This window comes from Trypanosoma cruzi, genomic scaffold (assembly GCF_000209065.1).
Source record: "Trypanosoma cruzi strain CL Brener 1047053517127 genomic scaffold, whole genome shotgun sequence".
NCBI classification, from domain to species: domain Eukaryota; phylum Euglenozoa; class Kinetoplastea; order Trypanosomatida; family Trypanosomatidae; genus Trypanosoma; species Trypanosoma cruzi.
In genome coordinates, this window is record NW_001849549.1 from 209,065 (window position 1) to 231,639 (window position 22,575).

The window sequence follows — 22,575 nt, forward strand, 5'->3', positions numbered from 1 at the left end:
CAAAAGGGAAAAAGAAAAAGAAAAAAAAAACAACCCTAAATACTCAATTCCTTCCTTCTTTGGTTTGACGTGAATGGTGGATAAAGTTCGACCTTTCCAAGGTCCAACCAACCACCAACACAGCAACCAAAAAAAAAAAAAAAATAAAATAAAAAATGAGGAGGTGACGGACGCATGAACACAACAAAAGAAAAAAAAAGCAACAAATAGAAATGACCCCTTGGAAGAATGAAAAACAACAACAAAAACAACTCCGTGAAGGGAAAAGAAATAAAATTACAAAGAGCTGCAAAAAAAAAAAAAGCAGAAAAACCACAAGAAAAAATCCCAGTTTCCCCACTATGCCAATAAAACCCAGGCACACACACACAAAAAAAAAGCCACTGCGTATGCACGTCCGTATTTATCCACCAATGGCAACAACAACAACAACAACAAGTCATGACGATCCCACCCTCACCAGAAGCGCCACCAAAAAGGGTAGTGGCCTGCAAGATCATACGGCAACGCATGCGACTTTTGCAGTGCCTCCGCCCGTCTATAGAAATGACGACGTGAAATGGGCACGCCGTCGACCATTTCACTCCCAACGACGCGTCTTGCAATTACCACAACATTGGCGGAAGCCGGCACGGGTATCTGAAAAACATTACCGCGGCCAAACACTCGACGGCATCTGACCATAAACTCGGGATCAGGTGCTGGCAGGTTAAACGCCGCCACACCCACCGACGATAACACACCATGACACAACTGCAAAAATGACGAAGAAGCGAGAAACGCGGGGGGCGTGCTGCCCACAAAAAGATCAACAAAAAGAACATCATAACGCTGTGCGCGCTGTCGACCCTTGACAACTACAGGGGCCTCCTTGACGAACGGTGGTGAAGCGCCGGAGTAAAAAACAGCGGCTGCGTCCTCACTCAGCCCCGTGACGGCCCCCTTTAGGAATGCGGCTGCGTCCGAGACATGGCACGACATCGCACCCCCTCGCATCGTCTCGCGGAGGCCGAGGTCTTCCACTGCTGCCCGGAAGCATTGCGGCTCTGCGTCGACCAGATCCAGCCGCATGATGTCCCGTGAAAAGTGTTGCTGCAGAAATGATGGGAGGGAACCACCACCGACGCCAAGCACCGCCACACGCAATCGCGGCAACGGCGAAGGCAGGAGAAGGAAAGCACTCAACATCATGCGAAGATACGGCGCCCCCAAATAACTCGCATCGGCCACACAGTTCATGGATGGTGAGGCAAAGGGGTCGCAGCGAATAAGCGACTGGTTTGTCGTTCTATCCGCCAAACGTCGCATCACGTCAACGGGTTCACCCGCAGCTGAAAAGGAAGACGACGGCTCCATTGTCATAGCCGCGTACTTCGCCGTACCGAGTGGCCATGTCGAGGAGGCAACAAACGGAGAATTTACTGCGGTGGTGGAAGTGTCCGTGTCTGGCAGCGGCGCCCGTGAATCCCCCACCACCTCGCGCACGAGATGCAACAAATTCTCATCGGCCGAAGAATCCCCGCGATCGGCGGCGGTGTGCGTGTCATTTGAAAACAAAGAAAGCAGCCTTTTGAGGAGCGTTTCGCCGCCGTCGCCGTTTCTGTGCACGTCATCCGTCTGCACGCGGGTGTAGTAGTTCGACACCACAACGGAGTAACCGGGGAAGGCCTGGCAGGGGTATCGGGCGTATTCCTCCACCCGTTCGATAGCGCTGGCATCAAACAGGGGAACGGTGTCTTGCCGTCGTGCACGACGCAGCCACCCCGCCTCTCCATCACTAAAGCTGCCAAATGCAAATAAAACTGCTGTCGCCGCTCCCGCAAGAAGCCCACACGCACGACCACTCAACGAATTCACGAAGTACGGCATGCCTCCGACATACAAAACAATAAATAAATAAATATAGTGGCGGTGTGTTTATGTGCAACCGCCAAAATTAACTAGCGCAACAACAACAACAACCAGTAAGTGGAGGGATGGGAAGAAAAAAAAAAAAGTTGTCGGTGAATCAACAAACGCAAGCCAATGCACGGCAAAAAACGACACCCAAAGGCAACAAAAGTAAGAGGGAAAGAAAAACGGCCGACAAATTGGGGTACCAAAGTGGCAGTGATGCATTCATCGAAATTCCCACATAAAAAAAAAAAAAAAAAAGATGATGTTGATGATGATAATAATAAAGACACAGAAAGAGGAAGAGAGGGCAAAAGAATTTGCCACTGAATTTATGCCTAGCCCATGTCCATGCGCAGAGGGGAAGAAACAATCAAACAAGCAGCACGCTTCCACAAACGTGACGTTCATACCAGAGCCAAAAAACAAAATTACGCTCGCCCCTCTTTTTAAAGCTCTTTACTACAAAAAAAAAAAAGATGTCGATACATGGGGACAATGGACAACCACCACTTCACCCGCATAAGGAGGAGGAGGTGGAGTGATGATATCACGTATCCTTCTTATGCACTGTGGTGGATTCCCTTCCACGCACACGCCGAACGATTTCATAGTGCACCTTGGAGTAGGCTGCCATGACTAGCCGCAACCACCCAGAGAAGAAAAACTGGAGGGTGAGCTCCAACAAACTTGTCGCCGGCTCGATACCAGCAGATCCCAAACCCAAAAGCACGGCATCCATTCCCAGGGATACTTCAAAGCGATATCGTTTAATATTCTTTACGATGCATTTTGCCATAGCCTCGGCTGTGTAGGGGACATTGCCACCAAAAGAAGAAATTGCCTTACACTCAGGACTCTTGAGAAGGTTTTCACTCTGTAGCCCTGGCGTCTCAATATCCGGCGGGCAAACAACTTGGCATCGCACCCCTAAACAACTGTTCTCCATGTCGAGACTGTGGGCAAAGGCACGCACGGCGGCTTTGGAGGCGGCGTAAGACGAATATCCGGCAATTGCACAGCGTGAAGCTAAACTGCTCACCAGTACAATGCGTCCATAATGACGTTCAAGCATCGCCGGCAGCACCACACGTACCACATGCACACATCCAAAAAAATTCACCTCCATCATTTTGCGGACATCCTCAGACGATGTATCAACAAAACGTGCTGGAATTGAAAATCCGGCGTTGCACACAACGAGGTCAAGTCCTGCACCACCAGTCATCGTCGTCTCAATCTCCTCCACAGCGTGAGCAACAGACGCCTCATTGCTCACATCCATCTCCACGTAAAATACCTGCGTGCCGGTCTTCCCTACCTCCCTACGGAGCTCCTCAGCCGCCGCCCGCAAAAGATCCACCCGACGCGCCGATATGACAACAACTTTCGCACCCTGACGAACCAATTGTCGGGCGGTCTCTAAACCAATACCCGCGCTGCCGCCAGTCACCAACGCACGGCAGCTTTTGATGTTGAAGGGGGGCACTTGTTGCACACTCCACGCCGCGAGAACCGCCACAGCTACAACCAAGGCAAATCCAATGGTGACAAGTAGTGAAAGCAGCATATTTCAAACAAGAAACAACTAAAAGTCGCATAAAATACAACAGAAGTAAAAGAACGGAGTAGACCACGCACGAGATAAAGAAAAGTCAAATACACATATAATATATCCACGGACACGCACACACAAAGGAAAAAAAAAAAAAAAGGAAAGAAGAGCGAAAAAAACAAACATTGTACAATCACCACTTACAATTACGCATAACTGAAGGCAATTGGAAATATAAATAGATGCATTCAAAAAAAAAAAAAAACATAAAAAAAAAAAGGAAAAGAAAGAAATTTGCGCCTACCGTCTTTTTTACATCACTTCCGCCTTTACTTTTGAGCGCAGAGGACCTCCATACCTGCGTCCCACCCACCCACCAATCCACCCACCCCTTTAAAACAAATTAAACTCCCTTGTAATGCGGACCGCACATCACACGGTGCATTAAAGACGGCACGTTGATGAATACCCAATTTTTGCCCGTGCCAGAAGTAACAGCCAAGCGTCCCATTCCTCTCTCTTCTTTCTCCCCTCTCTCTCTCTCTCTCTAACTTTCTCTTCTCACGTACGCACTCGGGTGTATTATTTGGTGGCATTACGATATCATCTTAACTTCCATTCATACCCCACCCACCCTTTTATTGCACGCATTCGTCCATTTCCCATTTTTCATCTAAAAAAAGGAGTACTTCCGTATCCTTTTTTTCCTTTTTTCTCCCTTCTCTTCATATAAATTAAAAGCAAAGACACACACAACAACAATAAAGAAAAAAGAAAAAAGACATTGGCGTCGCACTCCTAACAGGAGACACAAATAATTACTTAAAGTAAAAGAAATAATAAATAAATAAATAAATAAATAAATAAATAAATAAATAATAAAACAACAAAAACAAAAACGCAAAAAAAAAAAAAATGGGATGAAAAGAAAAAAACTGCTTGACCTTTTTTTTTTTTTTTTTTTATTTCCTGCCATCAACAACCTCTTACTACTAATAATACCATTTTATTTTTCTTTTTTCATTTTCTTCTTTTCTCAGCCACACACCACATGAAAACAATAAAATTACTTTTATAATTTTGTGTTATAAATTACGGCTATTTCATTCTCCTCTTCATCTACCTCCCCCTCCCACCCACCTCGTTTTTTTTTTTCCTTTTCGCTGGTCCCTTGTTCCCTCGCCCAGGCACATGTACACCATGCATGCATACATGTATACGCCCCCATGTCTCTTAAAGAGCGGTGCGGATACTCGGCTTGATGCCATCGTACCAGGGCCATGCCGCTAAAAAAAAAAAAAAAAAAAAAAAGATACATACCATAAATACATACATAAATACAGATATATTAAAGGGCATCGATACAAAAAGACCGGCAGTTAAGACATTTTCATTCCCTTTCTTTTTATTTTTTATTTTTCTTTACACAAACTGTTTTTATTATTTTTTTAATTTTTTCTTTTTTTTTTTTTTTTGGAGGGGGGCTGTAAAAACCTCTGAAATAAGAAGAGGTGCTACACACAATACAAGAAAGAAATAAAAAAGTCAGCCCCAGAAACAAACAAACAAACCAAATTTAAAAAAACTATAATGACAGGGGCAAAGAGTACAACAGAAAGGAAAATCACTATATATATATATATATACAGACGATACTGAGATCTTAGTATTGGTTATTCATTACTACTCTTGCAAGGACTTTGGAATCGGGCGAAGCTGAAGCTGCACGTGCTTAGACATGTCCTTAATGACATCCAGCACTAATTGGAGATCATCACGGGTGTGTGCCGCGGAAACGCAGAAACGTATGCGTCCACCCAGAAGTGGTGTAGCCGGATACCCAACAATGACAATTGCAAGGCCTCGTCGCATGCATTCCCTCGCCATCACTGGCATCGCACCCGTGCGGTACAACATAACTGGGATCACCGGTGAGGAGTCGTCCCCAAGCACAATGAGGCCTTGGGCGATGAGACCCCGTCTTAAAAATTGGGAATTCTCTTTGAGTTGATGAATGCGTTTTCGACCGATATCCGTCCCGTCACGACCAGAAATCACTTCCAGGGCAGCCAACACCTGCTGTGCACAAGGAGGGGCAATCGTGTCGCAGTGAAGAGAGATGGAGCTGTGTATACGCAGGTAATCAATTACCCTCTGTTCCCCAGCTATATAACCACCAATGGCGCCAAAGCTCTTTGTGAAGGTACCCATGAGAATATCCACATCCTTCGGATCAACGCCGCAGTGTTCCGTTACGCCACGACCCGTACGCCCAATCGCACCAATGGAGTGGGCCTCATCTACAAACAGCAGGGCTCCGTACTTCTTCTTGAGTGCCACAACCCGCGGCAAATTGGCAATTTCGCCCTCCATACTATAAATACCCTCAATGATGATAATGATCCGAGTCCACGGCAAATACTCCCCGCGGGGGTTTTGCCCAAGAACCACCGCCTCTCGCAGAATTGTTTCCAATTGCTGGAAGTCGTCATGCTTAAATACCTTTGTGCGTGCGCCGGACATGCGTATGCCGTTCACCAGCGATGAGTGGTTGAGGCTGTCTGAGATGACCAACGATTCCCTCCCAAAGAGGGCGGGAAGCCCACGAAAGTTTGTACCGAACCCCATGCCACAGACAATAGCATCATCCTTGCTCAAAAAATCAGCAATGGCGCGTTCGAGCTGCACAACGGGTTGGTGTTGCCCTGCCAGCTGCGGGGGACTGCATGATGCAATTCCATACCGGTCAATACTGTCAAGCACTTGGCGCGTAATACTCGGAATATCAGACGCAAAGCCAAGATAGTTGTAAGAAGAAAGATTTACACAAGGTAAAATATTCCCAGTTAAGGAGAAGTTTTCATTGTAATCGTAAGAAACACGCTCCATGACGCCAATGACACGTGATGGGCGGGAATCAATCGGATAATTAAAGCAGTCACGGATACGTTGATAAAAATATTTCTGCCAATATCGGTCAAAACCCTTCAACAATGGCGCATATCCATCCCGCTCCTTTTCCTTCTGAAAAAGCCTGTAATAGAATTCATAAAATAAAGAAAATAAGGTCAACATGCCAAACGACATGTACACCCCAATTTTGAACAGTAAAGAACAGGACTCCATTTCCTCACCATTCTTCCTCGGCTCTTGTAGCGGTTGTTCAGCTTGCTGACAGGTCTTCGCAACCTCTTCCTCCTCTTGACGTGCATCATCCGTCTCTTGCGGTGAAAGAGGGGGTGTTGTGGTGCTCTCTTTGTTGCATGTCTCCGAGGGGGAGCCCATCCAAATGTCGGTCTTGGCCGTGATTTGCTCCACTTCCCCCTTAACATCAATAAGGGTCTCAGTTGTCACGTATGAAGGCATTGAAAAATAGATATAATAACAATGTAAATATAAATACAAATATAAATATAAAGTAACCCTTTTATGTTCTAGTTTTAGTTGTTTTTTTTTGTTGTTGTTGCTGCCCTACTTTCTCCTTTTCCTTTCTGAGCGCCTTCTCTTCGTTTCCTTTTTTTTTTCCTTTTCTTGACTTATTTTTTATTTTTATTTCCCTTTTCCTCAACTGTCAGCTCACGTCTCTCTATATTTTTCCTTCTCCTTTTCTTTGCCTCTCTGTCTGTCGGCTTGTTTGTTTGTTTTGCCCTTATGACCTCAATATTCCCCTGCGCCACGTAAACAAAAAAACACCAATGAAGGATTAAAACAGAGGTAGAAACAAAAACAAGTAAAAAGAGTATGACTACTGTGGAGGAAACCATTGGAGACAAATGTTTTTTTTTTTTTTAATGCGCATCGCGTCATTAACGCATGCCCAAACGGTAAAAGGTCAAAAAGAAAGAAATATATCGATGGGGTGTGGGGTCTCATACCAAAGACCCCCCCCCCCCAAAAAAAAAAAAATTGCAGTCAACTTTTAACTTTTGCTTTTTCCTTTTTTTTTCCTTCTTCCCCTGTCTCTTTTCTGCTCATTCACTACCGCCCACACGATGGAGGTCGGGTGCCTGACGCATATTTTGCCGACAGTGCGCTCAGGTCCATTCCGGAGAGCCAACTTGCCTGCAGGCGATCATACGACCAGCGAAGGAACATGTCATCCACACAACCACAATATCCCTTTGGTCCCTTCAGGCGGCAGTGACACAAGTCCGCCTCCGCAGGGTTGCTGCATGGCTTGGGGCGGTTCTGAAGGGCAGGAATGGGCGGTGCCAGTCCGGGGTACGTGGTGTTCTCAGGCAACATTGTGACACAGCTTCCAATGCAACGAGAAACACCTTCCGACAACAACCATTCCACCACCTCCGCATTTCCTATCGCCAGGGCGGCATGCAACGGGGTACGACCCCAGCGATCATACACGTTAATACTGCCTCCAAATTCACGCAAAAGTGAAATGACATCTAGTCTTCCTGCGATGACGGCGATAAACATCGGGCTGTAGCCGTGCTGCATCTGATTTACAGCGACATCGGGGTCGCTAAGAAAACTCATATTATTTGGGTCTGCCCCAAGCTCCAGACAGCGCCGTGCAATTTCCACACTCCCTGTAACGACAGCCAACAATAGATAGGTGGCCCCCCGGTTCATCGAGTCTTTCTTCTCTCCACAAAGTTCCGGGCAGAGCTCCTCAAAAAACTTAGCAATGGATTTCACAGGCTCCGCGATGCTGTTTTGGGCTCCCGCCGCATTCGTGTTGTTGTTGTTGCCACCGGCACCGCTGCTCCGATTGCAGTTGCTACCGGATAGCTTTGCAAGGTTTTCCGTAATGCCCTTTGCAGAAATTTCGTTGGGCAATGCGATATTCCCTCGAATGGGGTTGAAGGCGCTCCATGGGATGGCAGGGGCGGTGCAGAAGGAGCGCAACAGATGTCTGTCGGGGTAGTCGTAATCGGCAAGACTAAACATGCAGTTTTGCTCCATTTCAACGCCACCCCACTCGGAGACTTTGCCATCGCAAGCCCCACACATTTCTTCTGTGGGTGACATCTTGTGCGACCGCGGCATGCAGAGAACAGACCACCGCACGCCGTGTCCTCTTCACCTCCCTTCGTTTATCCCTGTTTATTTTGTTTTCTTCTTCCGCACTCCCTATAGAAGGTGGAAAGGGACAAAAGCAACAAAGAAGAAAGACAGTTACAACGAGAACAATAATCGCCAAAAATATTTCACGAGGAATGACGACGGAAAGGCGCCAGAAGAAAAAAAAAAACAAAAACAAGAAACAGCACCATGCGGCTATCAAAAGGTTAAAAAAAAAAAAAAAAAGAAACGCAAAGAAGCAAACAAACGACAATGCGCCTGCACGCATACACATAGAATTACACGCGAGCAAATACGTGTATACAGAGGCACCGTCACAATCCCGCACAGAGCTATATGAGAAAAGGAAGGGATGAAACAATAACAGTGACCCCCCCCCCCCCAATCAAAACGCATGGACGCATAGGAAAAAAAAAAAAAAAAAAGAAAAGAGAGAATTAAAGAGGGAATATAAGTACAAATATTGATCTAAACACTAAAAGTTTTCGGGAATTGTAACAGGACCCGCAGAAACACGGGTGTGGGCTCCCCCCTCTACATTGGAAGCTTCTCCCTGATTCCCATTTGCTGAGCGACGGAGAATCTCGTTTTTCAACTCACCGTAACGAGTGTATTCCGCTGTCCATACCCGTCGGTCATTTTTCGTCGGGGGGCGACCATTCTTTTGCTCAAAGTCACTCTCAAACCGATGAAGGATGTATTTTAAATACCGCTTCTCCGTTGCAAGATCATCGTCAGACATCTGACTCGCTGGTTTCCCTTTACGAATAGGCCGTGCCGGGGAGTTCTGCCGCGGCACATTGATGGAAGACGTTACGGAAGCCGGTGCTGTAAACTGTTTACTACCAGCACTATCCATTTGGCTGCTCCTAATTTGAGAAGGCTGCACCCCAACCGTTCCGCCCCTTTCATCCCTACCGGCATCTCCGTTATTCCCACCGCCCTCATACACCGCCTGCTGCGGTTGATATGGTTCATGTTTTTTTTCATAATATTGTGGTTGGTGAAGCTCGGAGGTATCTTCTACTTTTGGCTCAAAGACGGTTTTCCGTGGGGACTCCGTCTCCTTCAGCCGATTTTTCGCCGCTTTGTAAAGTTCGTATACATGATGCAACGACGCCTTGTCATGCGCTGTCACGGCGACTCCGTGTTCCTCACGGAACGCGCGCTCCCACTCATGAATACGCCGCTTCATTTCCTTCTTGAAGACCTGGCACTTGCTATGTGACATGTTTGCCATAAAGGCCGGTGGCACACCACGTTCGTTTGCTTCCTTCATGAGTTCAAGTGACGTCGTCTCCCCGCGGTACGTGGCCCTCAGCTGCGCCGCGATGGCGTCCGAGGAGACGGCACGAGGGCCATAATTCTGCTCAATGCGACTGCGTTGCTCACGCTGCAAAGAGCGAACGGAATTAATGGTGGCTTTACTATGGGCGCGGAAGTCCTCATCAATGACATGGCTTTGTGTAAAACTAAGCGCATCAATCGTCTGCGTAGCGGCCTGAAACAATAAATCATTCATATTCATTGCTCTCACTTTTCCTTTTTCCACCCCCTTTTTGTCCCTCTCTCTCCTCTTCCCTGCTGCTGAGTCCCGCAAAACAAGGCAGGAGAGAGAGGGCGTTGAATAAATAAATAAATATAAATATATAAATATATACAGATACGTAGATGGTTATGTATGTATATATATATATACGTATCCTTTGCAACAAAAGTAAGCCAAATACCTTTCTCCAGTTTTGTTCCGCTTGCCTGCGCGTTACCAAACAACACTCTCTGTCTCTATCGTCACACAAACACACAACAACAACAAAAAAAAAAAGACTATGAACACAGACATAACAATGTAAAATAATATTGCAACACATTTTGCCGCAAACGTCAACACATTGTACAACTGAACACAAAAACTAACACAGGAAAACAAATAAACAGACAAAAGAACATTGCGCTATTCCTCACCCCAAACATGCAAAAAGAAGAAAAAAACAAGACGCCATTGAAACACCTGCCGCACTCGATGGGGGCCAAAACAAACATCACATGCGTGCGGATTGGATCATTGCATCAGACAATGAGGCAAATGACACTTTGGAATGTGCCATGCATTTCAGCAGTGACGAGGGACGCAAGTGTGGGCCGTGCCAGTTTGACAGTTCCTCCATTTTCTGCACAAGTGCAGAAATGCCGGCTTTATCCGCCAATGCAAGAGCGCCGCCAGTCGTCTCACGAAAACCGATTGCGGCAATCGTCAAGACATTTGCGTCCGTGGCACTCCGCACACAACCGGACAATATCATCTCGCAACATTCATTGACCACTACCGCAAGCAGTCGATCCGCCACCTCGGTGTCAGACAAAGGGCGAGAAAAGTAACGGCGTAACACCTCGGCGTTCGGTGCGATTGCCGTGCCGTCCTCACGATACGAGAAAAAGCCCCCACGACGTGAATCGACACCCAAGTATCCATCGTTAAGCATGCCATTAAGTGCGTGGTGAGCAATGGCAGGAAGCAAGTCAACCAGCAATGGATTGCCCTGTGTGTTCATGTTGTTTGTCTCTTCCAGCATTCGAATAACCATTGCTGGGCCAAAGTAGTCAATCAGATGAAAAGGTCCTACGAATAGGCCAAGCACATCCGTAGCCACGCGCTCAATGCACGCCACATCACAGTGCTGAGTGAGTCGACAAGCCTCCGTCGCTAAAGCCGCAATAAGCCGTTTAGAAGAAGATCCACGGCTCACAACATAAGGGCTGTCTTGAGTCTGCAAATACGTGAGCGCCGCATTCAAGGCGGTCTCAGAGGCCTCTGATGAGCAGCTATCCTGAGCAAAGACACGAACTTCCTGCAGTCGTCCAAGAGCAGAAACACGATAGGGTGAGGCACATGATACAACAACGCTGCATGGTAGCGTTGAGATAATAGGACGAGCAACGTGCTCCTCGCCAATAAGGACCACATTGACATTCACCAAAATGTCTTGGTGGGAAGCTACAATCTGTGCGGTGGCATTAATAAACCTCTGTGAGCAGTCCAGTAATACTGCCGCGCAGTCATCCTTTGCGGAGGACAATGCTTTCATTTTTTCATCCCACTGCTGCATCTCCTCTCCACGAAATGTTACAAAGCGCCGACTGGGCAACGAGGGAAGAGCACGGCGCTTCATTTCACATCCTAAACTGCACACATTGGCTGCGTTTATCGCAGGAGTGGTGTATAACATCTCACTAAAGATACTCTCAGACCTCATTTCCTGTGTACGCACTGCTTTGCCATCATTGTTAGTAGCACATTTCCCCTGCACGATGGCGGCCATAGCATACCGTCCCCACGCTTTCAACAGTGGGTTGGGACTCACCAGGACTGCAGATGTATCAAAGCCACTGGTGAAAAACAATTTGCGGAGCAGCAGTTCTTTCTGTGTGGCTCTGGAAAGAAACTCGAGCATGGCGCACTCAAGACGGAGAAGAAACGAGGGAGCAGGCGGGGAGGAATGACCTTCCAGAAGGCCAACATCCATGATGCTCTCCACACTGTATTCATGGAATCTCGGTGCCATCTCAATAGTGCGCTGTGAACCAAAAAAGCAGCTTAGCCGGCGCACGGTGCTTGCTGCAGGAAAATCCCCTACTTTAATCGATGGAAACCCAAAAGTTGCCTGGGCGGGATCCAGCAACACACGGTGATGACACGCCAAAAACAATTCCGCTCCAAAGTCTTCAATAGCACCTCCATGAACATTTGCAACAAAATGAATTTGTTTCGAAGCATTTTCCATGCGTGCAAAAAGACTTTCCTTGGCCCGAAGCAACTCCACACGCTCACCCGACGTCAACTCCAACGGGCCATGTTTGGCGTTAAAGAAACCTAGCGTAGGGAAAGTCGTGAACAGTACTTCCGTCTTCTTACCAGGAGCTATGTGTTGATTTTCAATGAGTGTAATTGTCCGATGCAAAAACTTCACAAGCGACATGATATTTGTTGGTTGGGTCTCTAACAGGATGGTTGTTACCGGTGACCCATCGTTCTTAAAAGACACTTTCGCGCAAGACGCGTCTTCTCCATCCTCCGGCCTAACGCTTGGCATCCATGGAGCCAACGGTGGTCGTTCCACTGGCATCTTTGTTGCCGCATTCCTTGGTGACGGAGTTGCAGTTTCATTTAGTGGAAATGATGATGATTCCTCCATCGGTTTCAAGGAAGCTGTCGTCGTGGAATGCTCTGTTTTTTCATTATTTTTAGAACTGTCCTTCGTTGGCATTGGCTGTGTAAAGTCCGCCCGTTCACTGACAACGTCTGGAATTTCATGCCGCCCAATCTCCGCAGCCTCCTTATGAGGTAGCGGATTCAACTTATTCTTGTCAAACTCCATATCAGCCATGGACTGTTCGTCATCATTCACAACGTTTAGCCTCAGTTTCGCATTTGTTTCCTGTGCAACATCAGGAGAAGGCACAAGTGGACGTGTTGCACGCGCAGTTTCAATTTCTTCATCCACTGAGAAGCCAACGCTTTTGGGCCACGTCCTTCCCTGAAAACCTTCCTCTGACGTCCGTGGTGCAATGGTGAAAAAAATATCATCCTCACCTTCCTGTGAGGTGCCGACGGGAGCTGAAAAAAGACTCTCGCCAGTTCCACCTGTAGATGGAATGGGTGCACTGAAAGAGGGCAATGTCTGTTGCGGTAGTGATGGAGTAGGTGATGGCGGTAATGGTGCCGAAGGCGCAATAGGTGGTGAGGGAGGAGACGCAGTGTGAGAAGGCTTATCGGTCCCACGCTGCGCAAACACCACCTTTATTTCTCCCAAATCATCAATAATATCATTAAGAGAAAGGCGTTTACTTCCCACTTTTGCCCCAGAGCCGGTGGGTTTACCCTTGAATTGAAAGGACTCACCACGCTTACTCGGATGACGGTCCTCACGTTCTCCGCCACGCTTCCTATAACCACGTATTTTATTATCCTCAGTACCCAAACGAACATTCTTACGCGCTGAGACAAACGACGAAGAAGATGCTGTCCTTGGTGGTTCCGGTGCAGCAGGTGCAGCCCTTGGTGGTTCTGGTGCAGCAGGTGCAGCCCTTGGTGGTTCCGGTGCAGCAGGTGCAGTCCTTGGTGGTTCTGGTGCAGAAGGTGCAGCCCTTGGTGGTACCGGTGCAGCAGGTGCAGTCCTTGGTGGTTCCGGTGCAGCAGGTGCAGTCCTTGGTGGTTCCGGTGCAGCAGGTGCAGTCCTTGGTGGTTCCGGTGCAGCAGGTGCAGCCCTTGGTGGTTCCGGTGCAGCAGGTGCAGTCCTTGGTGGTTCCGGTGCAGCAGGTGCAGCCCTTGGTGGTTCCGGTGCAGCAGGTGCAGTCCTTGGTGGTTCCGGTGCAGCAGGTGCAGCCCTTGGTGGTTCCGGTGCAGCAGGTGCAGCCCTTGGTGGTTCTGGTGCAGCAGGTGCAGCCCTTGGTGGTTCTGGTGCAGCAGGTGCAGCCCTTGGTGGTTCCGGTGCAGCAGGTGCAGCCTTTGGTGGTTCCGGTGCAGCAGGTGCAGTCCTTGGTGGTTCCGGTGCAGCAGGTGCAGCCCTTGGTGGTTCCGGTGCAGCAGGTGCAGTCCTTGGTGGTACCGGTGCAGCAGGTGCAGCCCTTGGTGGTTCCGGTGCAGCAGGTGCAGCCCTTGGTGGTTCCGGTGCAGCAGGTGCAGTCCTTGGTGGTTCCGGTGCAGCAGGTGCAGCCCTTGGTGGTTCCGGTGCAGCAGGTGCAGTCCTTGGTGGTTCCGGTGCAGCAGGTGCAGCCCTTGGTGGTTCCGGTGCAGCAGGTGCAGCCCTTGGTGGTTCCGGTGCAGCAGGTGCAGCCCTTGGTGGTTCCGGTGCAGCAGGTGCAGCCCTTGGTGGTTCCGGTGCAGCAGGTGCAGCCCTTGGTGGTTCTGGTGCAGCAGGTGCAGTCCTTGGTGGTTCTGGTGCAGCAGGTGCAGTCCTTGGTGGTTCCGGTGCAGCAGGTGCAGTCCTTGGTGGTTCTGGTGCAGCAGGTGCAGCCCTTGGTGGTTCTGGTGCAGCAGGTGCGGTCCTTGGTGGTTCCGGTGCAGCAGGTGCGGTCCTTGGTGGTTCCGGTGCAGCAGGTGCAGCCCTTGGTGGTTCCGGTGCAGCAGGTGCAGCCCTTGGTGGTTCCGGTGCAGCAGGTGCAGTCCTTGGTGGTTCCGGTGCAGCAGGTGCAGCCTTTGGTGGTTCTGGTGCAGCAGGTGCAGTCCTTGGTGGTTCTGGTGCAGCAGGTGCAGCCCTTGGTGGTTCCGGTGCAGCAGGTGCAGTCCTTGGTGGTTCCGGTGCAGCAGGTGCAGCCTTTGGTGGCGCAGATGACGCCGACCGTGCCCTCTGAAGTTGTAGATGGGACTCATATATAATTCGCATTCGACCCCTGGCGTGCCAGCTGGTTGCTGCAATCATAGTGCGCCAGACACGACGCATTTTGCACGGTGTTACAAGTGCCTATAAGATCACTCACAGAAAAAGAAACCAAAAACCCTGCTGCTGTTGCTGCCTTGCGCACTTTACCTCCGGTGCTTTCTATCTCTTTTTCCTTTGTTTTCCCTCCGTGCCGCCGAAGGCGGTTCCACAAATTTCTTCCACCGACTATGTGGTCAAGCTATACTCTAAGAATATATAGGGAGTGAAGGGAAAAAAAGGATATATATATATATATATTCCGTTGGAAAAGGAAATAGACCGTTATCTTGTTGCAAGAAGGGAAACCGTCGTTTTGTTTCGTACGCACACAACCAAGTGCAATGCACAGACCCACGTGACCCCATCGTTTTTTTTTTTTCTGTCGCCCTGATTTCACTTGTGCCAACCCCGTCGTTGGATAAGCGGCGCCATCGTGACCGATCTCAGTCGTAGACCTCAATGGCCACACTTGAGCCTTTCGGTCCCACCGTGCGGATGACCTCGTAGCACCCCCACACACAAATCGGCAGAAGCGGCAAAAGACACACCGTCGAAAGCGGCACACCGTACAACTTATCTTGATATTGTGTCAGATTGACTGGGTCATTCGCACGAAGTGTGTAGAACGTCAGTGTGGTGACGATGAGCACCCAAAGTGGTAGTACCTTTGGCGTCAAGAACATATGAATTTGTGTATGTATGTAGTTTCACTTTCTTATCCTTTCCTTGTTATCGCGTATTAATAGTGGCAGAAAAAATCTTGCTTTCCTTTCCTTTTCTTTTCTTCTTTTTTGTGTCGCAAAATGAGAAACCGTTCTTCTACAGAAAATATATATATATATATATATATATATATATATATATATATATATATATATATATATATATATAATATAAAATCTATATAAAATAAGGGGCAATGAATTAGAGGAATATACCAAAAAAAAAAAAAAGAAACTCCTCATCATGGGCATGTTTCATTTCACCACCAAACGTTTCAGTTTCAGTTTCACAGTACCCCGAGACAGTTGTCGTTGCTTTTATCGTTTTTATTTCCTTTTTTCTCCGCTGTTTGTTCCCTCCTTCTCATTAAGCCCAAATGCAAAATTCCTTCAAACCCATCCGAGACATGTACACTAGATCACCCGTTAGCACACCCCACCATCTACACCCACACCTCGCGCAGAAAAGCGTGACTGTGAGAGGCCAGTCGGGCGGGGGGAGGGAATTATCCGAAATGAGCAAACGAGACGGTGATGTACAACAGCGGTTGGTGCCACTTTTCAGCGCCCCGCTTCCGGTGACGACGTCCCCCGCCAAAGGGATTGAAGGTTGGCCACGTAGATCCCTCCGCAGGCAAACACCAAAACAACGGCACCTTCACAAGTTGGGGCTCAGAACCGGGAAGGGCAACACCATCGGGAAGTCGCCACTCCGCGGCTCCAAGTAACTCATCGCCGCTAGTGTACAGCGCCATGAAGAGCGGGGCAGTGACACTGTACACACCCAGCTGAAAGGATTCCTCCCAACACGTACATGCATGGCAAGGGTTGTTCTTAGCAGGACCGCTAGGAACCACACCGGCACGACTACGCACCTCTTGGAACCCGTTCGTAAGCGATAACACGGCACCGCTGCTGCGGATACCCTCCACCTCACGAACATTTATATACGCCACACCGATATACTGCGGCGGGCCATCATGATTCAGGGCCCCGTGCTTTGATATGTCCAAATGACCCTGCACGTCTCGATCGGGTGGCGGTAGCATGGCCTGTAGAACATGTGGATTACGTTCCCTCGTAAAGGCTCCTTCATACTTCAACGTGATGTACTCTTCCCGCACCTCACGCCGGGAGGAACTACCCACCGGCTTGTATACAGCAACTCCGCTGCCTAAAAAAAATCCAGCATACTCAAGTTCGTCATTCACAATGTCGTTACCACGTTTGGCCATAAAATCAATCTCTGCTGCGTCCCAATTGTCCAATTGCACTTCGCGACAGCAATGCGGCCTAAGTTGTCGGTGTACGCCGACACAATGAATACAAACAAAGCAACCAAATGGCCCCAGTACGGCCCATGTGGGCCACTTTTCACCACAATCGGCACATATCTGGTTCGACGGCCTATCCGCAATACAGGGCGCGTAGAGGGGCGATTGCATGAGGCGCTCGGGCACCTCCATCTTATCATCGTCACAAGTCACTACGGATTCACGGAGACTCTCCTCTTCGTCATTATTCTCTTCCTCTTCTTGTTTTAACCGCTTATTTTCCTCATACAGACGCAGGACGTCCTCCAGCTGTTCCACCTCATGCATCTCCAGCGGGCCGTCGCCCGTCACGTCAATAATTCTCGGCGGACGCTCTAGTATTCGATATATGCCCCTGCTGTCGTCGTTTTCATGAGATCCGCAGCTTGCGGAAAGCGCCAAGTTCGGCTCTTGCTGTTGCAGTGCCAAAAATGGTGGCGAAGCTGACGACGCAAGGCGCAGGAGATGAATAAACCTCCACTTAAGTAGTTTATTGCCAACAAAGAAAAAAGCTACAAATATCTTGCTCAAAGATCCCTCATTCTTCAATGGACTTACCGGGGCGGATGTCCGTAACGAGGTAAAAAGGCCAGAAGGACGCAGTTGTTCCACACTCGAAGCGTCCGCAAGCTCCAAACCAAAACAAAGGCGGCCACGGTGCGTGCCACAGTCCACCACACGCGAACCAAAAAGGTATAACCGCTCCCTTAGATTTTTCGCCATGGAATCTTTGGGTTCATCAAAGCAGTAAAGCACGCCATCCGTGTGAATCTCAATTGTCCGCATGACTTTTTGTCGCTTACGCCAAATAAACCGGCACGAAACTGCCCCCGAAAGCAACAGTGTTTCTAGAGTCGCCTCCATCATTCCTTTGCAGGCAACTGTATATGTACCTATTTATTTATTTATTTATTTTACAGAAAACCACACGTGAAGAGCAGAGGACTTTACGGGTCAATTGTTGTTGGTGAAGAAATTAGAATGACCCCTGTGTTTAGGATCCTTCAGAAATAAAAAAGAATTATGGCGGCCACATATACAAAAAAAAAGAAAAAATAATTCGTGGAGCACAAACCGCATCTCATATAAAAAAATTGGTGAAAGTCTTAAGGTATGTGTTTGTTTCTTCTTTCCTTTTTTTTATTATTTGCCAGCTGGGAGTGAGTTCCTGCGCCTTTAGAACTTTTAAAGGCATTACTCCTCCTGGGAATAACGCGGACGCTTGCGGCCCTGCGCGGAGTTGTCCCCGTCTCCTGCTGGGACGGATGCGCCGTTCGAAAACACCTCCGTCATTATGCGTTGCAGCATCGCATCCTGCTCGGATTCCTTCTGGATCTCTGCGGCACGCCGCTCAGCCTCCATCTGACGATACACCGCTTCCTCCACCGCCACCGCATAGTGACCAAGACGATCGCTGTTCACAATGCTAGCAATGACAAAGGGGTGTAATCCCGCATCCATCGTCATTGTCTCGGGCGTCTGGTGATCCGTAGGACTCTCGGTGGCGTGCATGAGGACGGTGATCGTGAACAACACCGAAGGTGATGACGATGACGGCAGAAGAATGTACACCGGATTCTCCGTGCTGGGCGTGCGAGGAAGCCAAACGGCACGAATTCCGCTAAATGAAGTGCCCACGGATAGGGTCTTCGTGTCGTTAAAACCGCCTCCTGCCCCATCCTTCGCACCAGGGGTCGCAGCTGACACAAAAAAGGCAGACGCACGCCGCATATCTGCCTCACGTTTTGAAGCAACAAGTCGCAAGGCCGCTTCACTACCGCCGACTGCTGTGGCGTACAGGAGTGTCACTGTCATACGTTCCCCGGGAACGGCAAAGTCCTTCCAGCCCATGCCACCTTCACAGGGAACAAAAATGGAGGGTACAAATACCGGCCATTCGCGAGACGGCGTATTCGACGTCGCGTGTGGCGGCAATATCGTCCGCGCGTACAATCCGTCGTCCCCTACTCGTTGGATGCAGACAGACACCACGGAAAAGGCATGAAGTCCTTGTGGAAAGCTGTGCAGCTGCTCTCCCGCATTGTCTGGCTCTGTCTTCCGTGCGTGCAACGCCTGATAGAGTTTCCCGGCGAGAGCCTTCTTGGAACTCGCAGCGGTAGAAATCGACGAAGAGGAAGAAGAGGAGACACCCGCTTGTCGTAATCGCTGAAAAAGGACTGTAGGCTTTTGTGCCTCAGCAGTGTCAGCTGCTGCGTTTACAACACCGCGCAACTCCGCCTCAAGGTTCTCGCTTGCCTCACCATCAGCGGATGTCAGTCGCACCTCAACAATGTCCCAGGGAGACACCTTGACAAAGTTGGTTTGTGTCTGCAGAAAAACCGGTCGGCCTTTCCGTATCAGTCCGGCGTCTACCTCGCATTTGATCATACGATTGCCACCACCACCACCACCACCACCACCACTACCACCGATATTGCCGCTCTGGTGCTGTGGAAGGACGAACCCACGCAACACGCTTCCCCTCGCCACATCCTTCGTCGATCGCCGTGTTAGTAGAATGTGCTTCAAGGCATGCTGAAGCGCCGCGTCGGGCCCCACATGCACCACATACATTTCATTGGATGTCAAAAAAGGCATCTGATGAGTGGTGAGAAACTCGTTCGCGTCATGGACGGTGGCAAATTGCATCAACACAGCAAACCGACCAATGGCGTGGGCTCGGACAGACGACAATGCCTTAATAAAGACATCTCTGGCCCCAGCATTTTTGCTTCCATAATCCACTGCTCCCTCATCAGCAGTTGTCGATCCAATGCGTTTGGCTCCTGGAAAAGATAATAACTTCTCCTCGATTTTCACACCCTCCCCGACGAGTGAGCGCAAGTACGACGTGTCAATGGCCTTCGGAGACGTCACAAGCAATTCCGCCCCGACATGAACAATAGGTGGGAGAAAGCTAAGAAACCACCGCCGCCCTGTTTCCTCAACGTCGTTTTGCAACTTTTCCGAGGCGGAAATTCGCTGGAACTGAATAATGGCTGCGCCGCTGTGAAAGGCACGATCCTCCTCAAAGCACGCCTCTTCAATGACACCGTAGCTTGCAAACGTACGAAACAGCTCCGCCCGCAACACAGCGTCCTCCGGCTCGACTCCTCCTACGCGAACGCGGCGACTGAGAGAAGACCCCTGCATCGCTGTTAGAGAACTGTCGTGCTTAGATCCCCGCGCAAACGAAAGTCAGACCACTCACCCCCCCCACACACACAAAAAAAAAAAAAAAAAAGAAGCCACAAGATGTGAACTCAACTTACGTACATAAATACACATATGAAAAAATCCGCACACAACAAGACTCTGTAATAGCCAACCCCCCACTCACCCACACAGAAAAAAAGTATTGGAAAAATGATGAAAAACATGAACGAAATAAATAAATGCAACGTTTGAGATCCCTGCTTACCAAAGAAAAAAAAAAAAATATTTTTTTCTTCCATCCACTCACGCGGAGGTGATGTCAGAGTCACCAACGTCTGTGATGGAAAAAACGCAGCTACGGAAGTGCCGGCCGCACGCTGTTCCGAGGTCAAGGTTGTTTCCAGCGTAGTGGTGCATGGGGGTCTTGCTCAGCGTGCAGTAATACTCAATCTCTGCCTTGCGGATGGGAGGGCAGTTGCTGGAGATCACGACAAGCTTGCTGCGGCCCTGGCGCAGGGTCTTAAGAGTCTGCTTCGTTCCAAGCACATACTTGCCGGACTTCATCACAAGCTGGATCTTGGTGTTGATCGTGTCCACCTTCGTCTTGTTCTTCTTGGCCATTGTGCTGCGTGGATGGATCCTGCATGTGGGGTGTCAAAATAAAGTCATACAGTGTGAGGGGAAAAAAAAAAGAAAGGAAGAAGAGACAGATGACCAAAAAGGATCAAAGTAAAGTTAAAGACAAGAGAAGTTGTACCGGTGGCAGAGAGAAAAACATGCAAAGGCCGTCAGATTGAAAATCTCAGCCAATAGAAAAGAAAAAAAAAAAGAAAAGCAGTAATAAGAGAGCCTCCTCTTTCATTTGATGCCGCGAATTTCTTCCATCCACTCACGCGGAGGTGATGTCAGAGTCGCCAACGTCTGTGATGGACAAAACGCAGCTACGGAAGTGCCGGCCGCACGCTGTTCCGAGGTCAAGGTTGTTTCCAGCGTAGTGGTGCATGGGGGTCTTGCTCAGCGTGCAGTAATACTCAATCTCTGCCTTGCGGATGGGAGGGCAGTTGCTGGAGATCACGACAAGCTTGCTGCGGCCCTGGCGCAGGGTCTTAAGAGTCTGCTTCGTTCCAAGCACATACTTGCCGGACTTCATCACAAGCTGGATCTTGGTGTTGATCGTGTCCACCTTCGTCTTGTTCTTCTTGGCCATTGTGCTGCGTGCAAAATATGCAAAGAAAAAGGCTAACACACACAAAAATAATAATAATAATAATAGCAATAATGCTAATAACAATAAGAATAAAGCAGTTGCAAAGTGTAGAAAGAATATTGCAGGCAAAGTTCCATTAAACATGAATACAAGGCAATTTTGTCTCACTTCACTCTCCTCTCTTTCTCACACTTACACACAATTCGTGCATATGTGCAGAGCAATGACGCCCGAACAAACAAACAACAAAAAACCACAGGAATTCCCCAGCGCTTATTTTTTTATTTATTCTTTTTTTTCTTTGTTCGTGTGTATGTTTTGCTTTCCCTCTTGACTACTTTCAAGGGGTGTTTAGTAAGGGTAAAAGCGTGAGTAACATCTAATACATGTAGATAAAATAAATTATTTTTTTTTTTGTGTGTGTGTGTATGTATACAAAACAGATCTAAAAGACATCTTCGTCAACGTCGCCATTCCCTACATTTCACTGTTCCCTTTTTTTTTTTTTTTTTTTTTTTTGCCTCTGCGTGGCATGTATATTGCTGCGCTGAAGGGTGGGGACCACTGTGCAGGTAAATTCAGGCAAAAGGATGCGGGATGCAAACACCGCCATTATTTGGAGAATAATAATAACAATAACAATAATAAATAAAAATAAGGCTCATCGTCTCCTTCAAAGAACCGCCAAATGGTGCACCGTACGCCACAACTCCGTGCCAGCATCCCACCCACCTAAATCCACAGGCAAGTCAGAAAAAAACTAAGCACATGAAAAGGTCATGACGAAAACACGCACAAGCTGCGCCTAAACATTTCCTTTACTTTAATTCATTCTAAACGTTTTTCCCACACACACACACACACACACACCCTTTCTTTTTTTTGTTTTTCTGTGTTTGTGTTTTGAGAATATTTCTTTCCTTCCCTTATTGCTCTCGCAGCCCTCACCAGATGCTGTCCTCAGGCAGTCCCGATTGTGTAAGTGACATCATATCCGCGCTGGAGGGACCGTTAGCTATACGCATGGTATTGGTGGTGGCTTCCATGTTGATTGAGCGAGAGGAATTCGCCGATGACAGGGTGGCCGTACCCCGTGTCAAATCCTTACTGCAGCTGATGTTGCTACTCCAGAAGGCAGAGACTGTGCGGTCGTACTCGCTACGGAGCACGGGATGGCCAAGGACATTGCGGGCCTCAACGACGATGGTGTCATGGGCGTCTGCGCCCTGTGGGTCAACTTGTTTCATACTTTTGTACTCCTTTTGCC

General features: G+C 48.6%; 12 protein-coding genes across 12 annotated transcripts, besides 33 other annotated features; all 12 read right to left on the minus strand.

Moving 5' to 3' along the window:
• Positions 1-33: part of a sequence feature (A-rich) that runs on past the window's edge.
• Positions 1-13,431: part of a sequence feature (heterozygous, non-Esmeraldo-like haplotype) that runs on past the window's edge.
• Positions 129-156: a microsatellite.
• Positions 183-325: a sequence feature (A-rich).
• Positions 418-438: a microsatellite.
• On the minus strand, positions 457-1,869 carry Tc00.1047053506959.60 (hypothetical protein, conserved; the record flags this gene model as incomplete). The annotated part of the gene is made up of 1 exon (XM_809041.1): positions 457-1,869. One exon carries the CDS (start codon positions 1,867-1,869, stop codon positions 457-459), a length of 1,413 nt encoding a protein of 470 aa, XP_814134.1.
• On the minus strand, positions 2,444-3,463 carry Tc00.1047053506959.64 (short-chain dehydrogenase, putative; the record flags this gene model as incomplete). Its single annotated transcript, XM_809050.1, has 1 exon — positions 2,444-3,463. One exon carries the CDS (start codon positions 3,461-3,463, stop codon positions 2,444-2,446), a length of 1,020 nt encoding a protein of 339 aa, XP_814143.1.
• Positions 3,588-3,631: a sequence feature (A-rich).
• Positions 3,699-3,741: a microsatellite.
• Positions 3,813-3,839: a microsatellite.
• Positions 3,962-4,007: a sequence feature (CT-rich).
• Positions 4,273-4,286: a microsatellite.
• Positions 4,287-4,327: a microsatellite.
• Positions 4,394-4,416: a sequence feature (AT_rich).
• Positions 4,737-4,759: a microsatellite.
• Positions 4,883-4,923: a microsatellite.
• Positions 5,132-6,814, minus strand: Tc00.1047053506959.70 (serine palmitoyltransferase, putative; the record flags this gene model as incomplete). The annotated part of the gene is made up of 1 exon (XM_809042.1): positions 5,132-6,814. The coding sequence occupies one exon, from the start codon at positions 6,812-6,814 to the stop codon at positions 5,132-5,134; it is 1,683 nt and encodes a 560-aa protein (XP_814135.1).
• Positions 6,817-6,866: a sequence feature (AT_rich).
• Positions 6,893-7,068: a sequence feature (T-rich).
• Tc00.1047053506959.74 (hypothetical protein, conserved) lies at positions 7,427-8,455 on the minus strand (the record flags this gene model as incomplete). Its single annotated transcript, XM_809051.1, has 1 exon — positions 7,427-8,455. One exon carries the CDS (start codon positions 8,453-8,455, stop codon positions 7,427-7,429), a length of 1,029 nt encoding a protein of 342 aa, XP_814144.1.
• Positions 8,899-8,921: a microsatellite.
• On the minus strand, positions 8,967-10,019 carry Tc00.1047053506959.80 (hypothetical protein, conserved; the record flags this gene model as incomplete). Its single annotated transcript, XM_809043.1, has 1 exon — positions 8,967-10,019. One exon carries the CDS (start codon positions 10,017-10,019, stop codon positions 8,967-8,969), a length of 1,053 nt encoding a protein of 350 aa, XP_814136.1.
• Positions 10,119-10,194: a microsatellite.
• Positions 10,534-14,931, minus strand: Tc00.1047053506959.90 (hypothetical protein, conserved; the record flags this gene model as incomplete). Its single annotated transcript, XM_809044.1, has 1 exon — positions 10,534-14,931. The coding sequence occupies one exon, from the start codon at positions 14,929-14,931 to the stop codon at positions 10,534-10,536; it is 4,398 nt and encodes a 1,465-aa protein (XP_814137.1).
• Positions 13,432-13,509: a sequence feature (haploid, non-Esmeraldo-like haplotype).
• Positions 13,510-14,085: a sequence feature (areas not merged during assembly with more than two copies in the genome that could not be assigned to a particular haplotype).
• Positions 14,086-14,325: a sequence feature (heterozygous, Esmeraldo-like haplotype).
• Positions 14,326-14,929: a sequence feature (areas merged during assembly that could not be assigned to a particular haplotype. This can correspond to areas where the two haplotypes were merged or to regions with more than two copies in the genome that were merged during assembly.).
• Positions 14,930-22,575: a sequence feature (heterozygous, non-Esmeraldo-like haplotype).
• On the minus strand, positions 15,354-15,593 carry Tc00.1047053506959.94 (hypothetical protein, conserved; the record flags this gene model as incomplete). The annotated part of the gene is made up of 1 exon (XM_809052.1): positions 15,354-15,593. One exon carries the CDS (start codon positions 15,591-15,593, stop codon positions 15,354-15,356), a length of 240 nt encoding a protein of 79 aa, XP_814145.1.
• Positions 15,674-15,703: a microsatellite.
• Positions 15,739-15,806: a microsatellite.
• Positions 16,139-17,812, minus strand: Tc00.1047053506959.100 (GTP-ase activating protein, putative; the record flags this gene model as incomplete). The annotated part of the gene is made up of 1 exon (XM_809045.1): positions 16,139-17,812. One exon carries the CDS (start codon positions 17,810-17,812, stop codon positions 16,139-16,141), a length of 1,674 nt encoding a protein of 557 aa, XP_814138.1.
• Positions 17,840-17,860: a microsatellite.
• Positions 18,140-20,098, minus strand: Tc00.1047053506959.110 (hypothetical protein, conserved; the record flags this gene model as incomplete). The annotated part of the gene is made up of 1 exon (XM_809046.1): positions 18,140-20,098. The coding sequence occupies one exon, from the start codon at positions 20,096-20,098 to the stop codon at positions 18,140-18,142; it is 1,959 nt and encodes a 652-aa protein (XP_814139.1).
• Positions 19,341-19,375: a microsatellite.
• Positions 20,372-20,393: a sequence feature (AT_rich).
• Positions 20,405-20,722, minus strand: Tc00.1047053506959.120 (60S ribosomal protein L30, putative; the record flags this gene model as incomplete). Its single annotated transcript, XM_809047.1, has 1 exon — positions 20,405-20,722. The coding sequence occupies one exon, from the start codon at positions 20,720-20,722 to the stop codon at positions 20,405-20,407; it is 318 nt and encodes a 105-aa protein (XP_814140.1).
• On the minus strand, positions 20,991-21,308 carry Tc00.1047053506959.130 (60S ribosomal protein L30, putative; the record flags this gene model as incomplete). Its single annotated transcript, XM_809048.1, has 1 exon — positions 20,991-21,308. One exon carries the CDS (start codon positions 21,306-21,308, stop codon positions 20,991-20,993), a length of 318 nt encoding a protein of 105 aa, XP_814141.1.
• Positions 21,355-21,401: a microsatellite.
• Positions 21,701-21,724: a sequence feature (AT_rich).
• Positions 21,804-21,827: a microsatellite.
• Positions 21,931-21,966: a microsatellite.
• Positions 22,156-22,178: a microsatellite.
• Tc00.1047053506959.140 (hypothetical protein, conserved) lies at positions 22,253-22,575 on the minus strand (the record flags this gene model as incomplete). Its single annotated transcript, XM_809049.1, has 1 exon — positions 22,253-22,575. A coding segment is annotated over one exon (323 nt), but the record flags the coding sequence as incomplete, so codon positions are not given.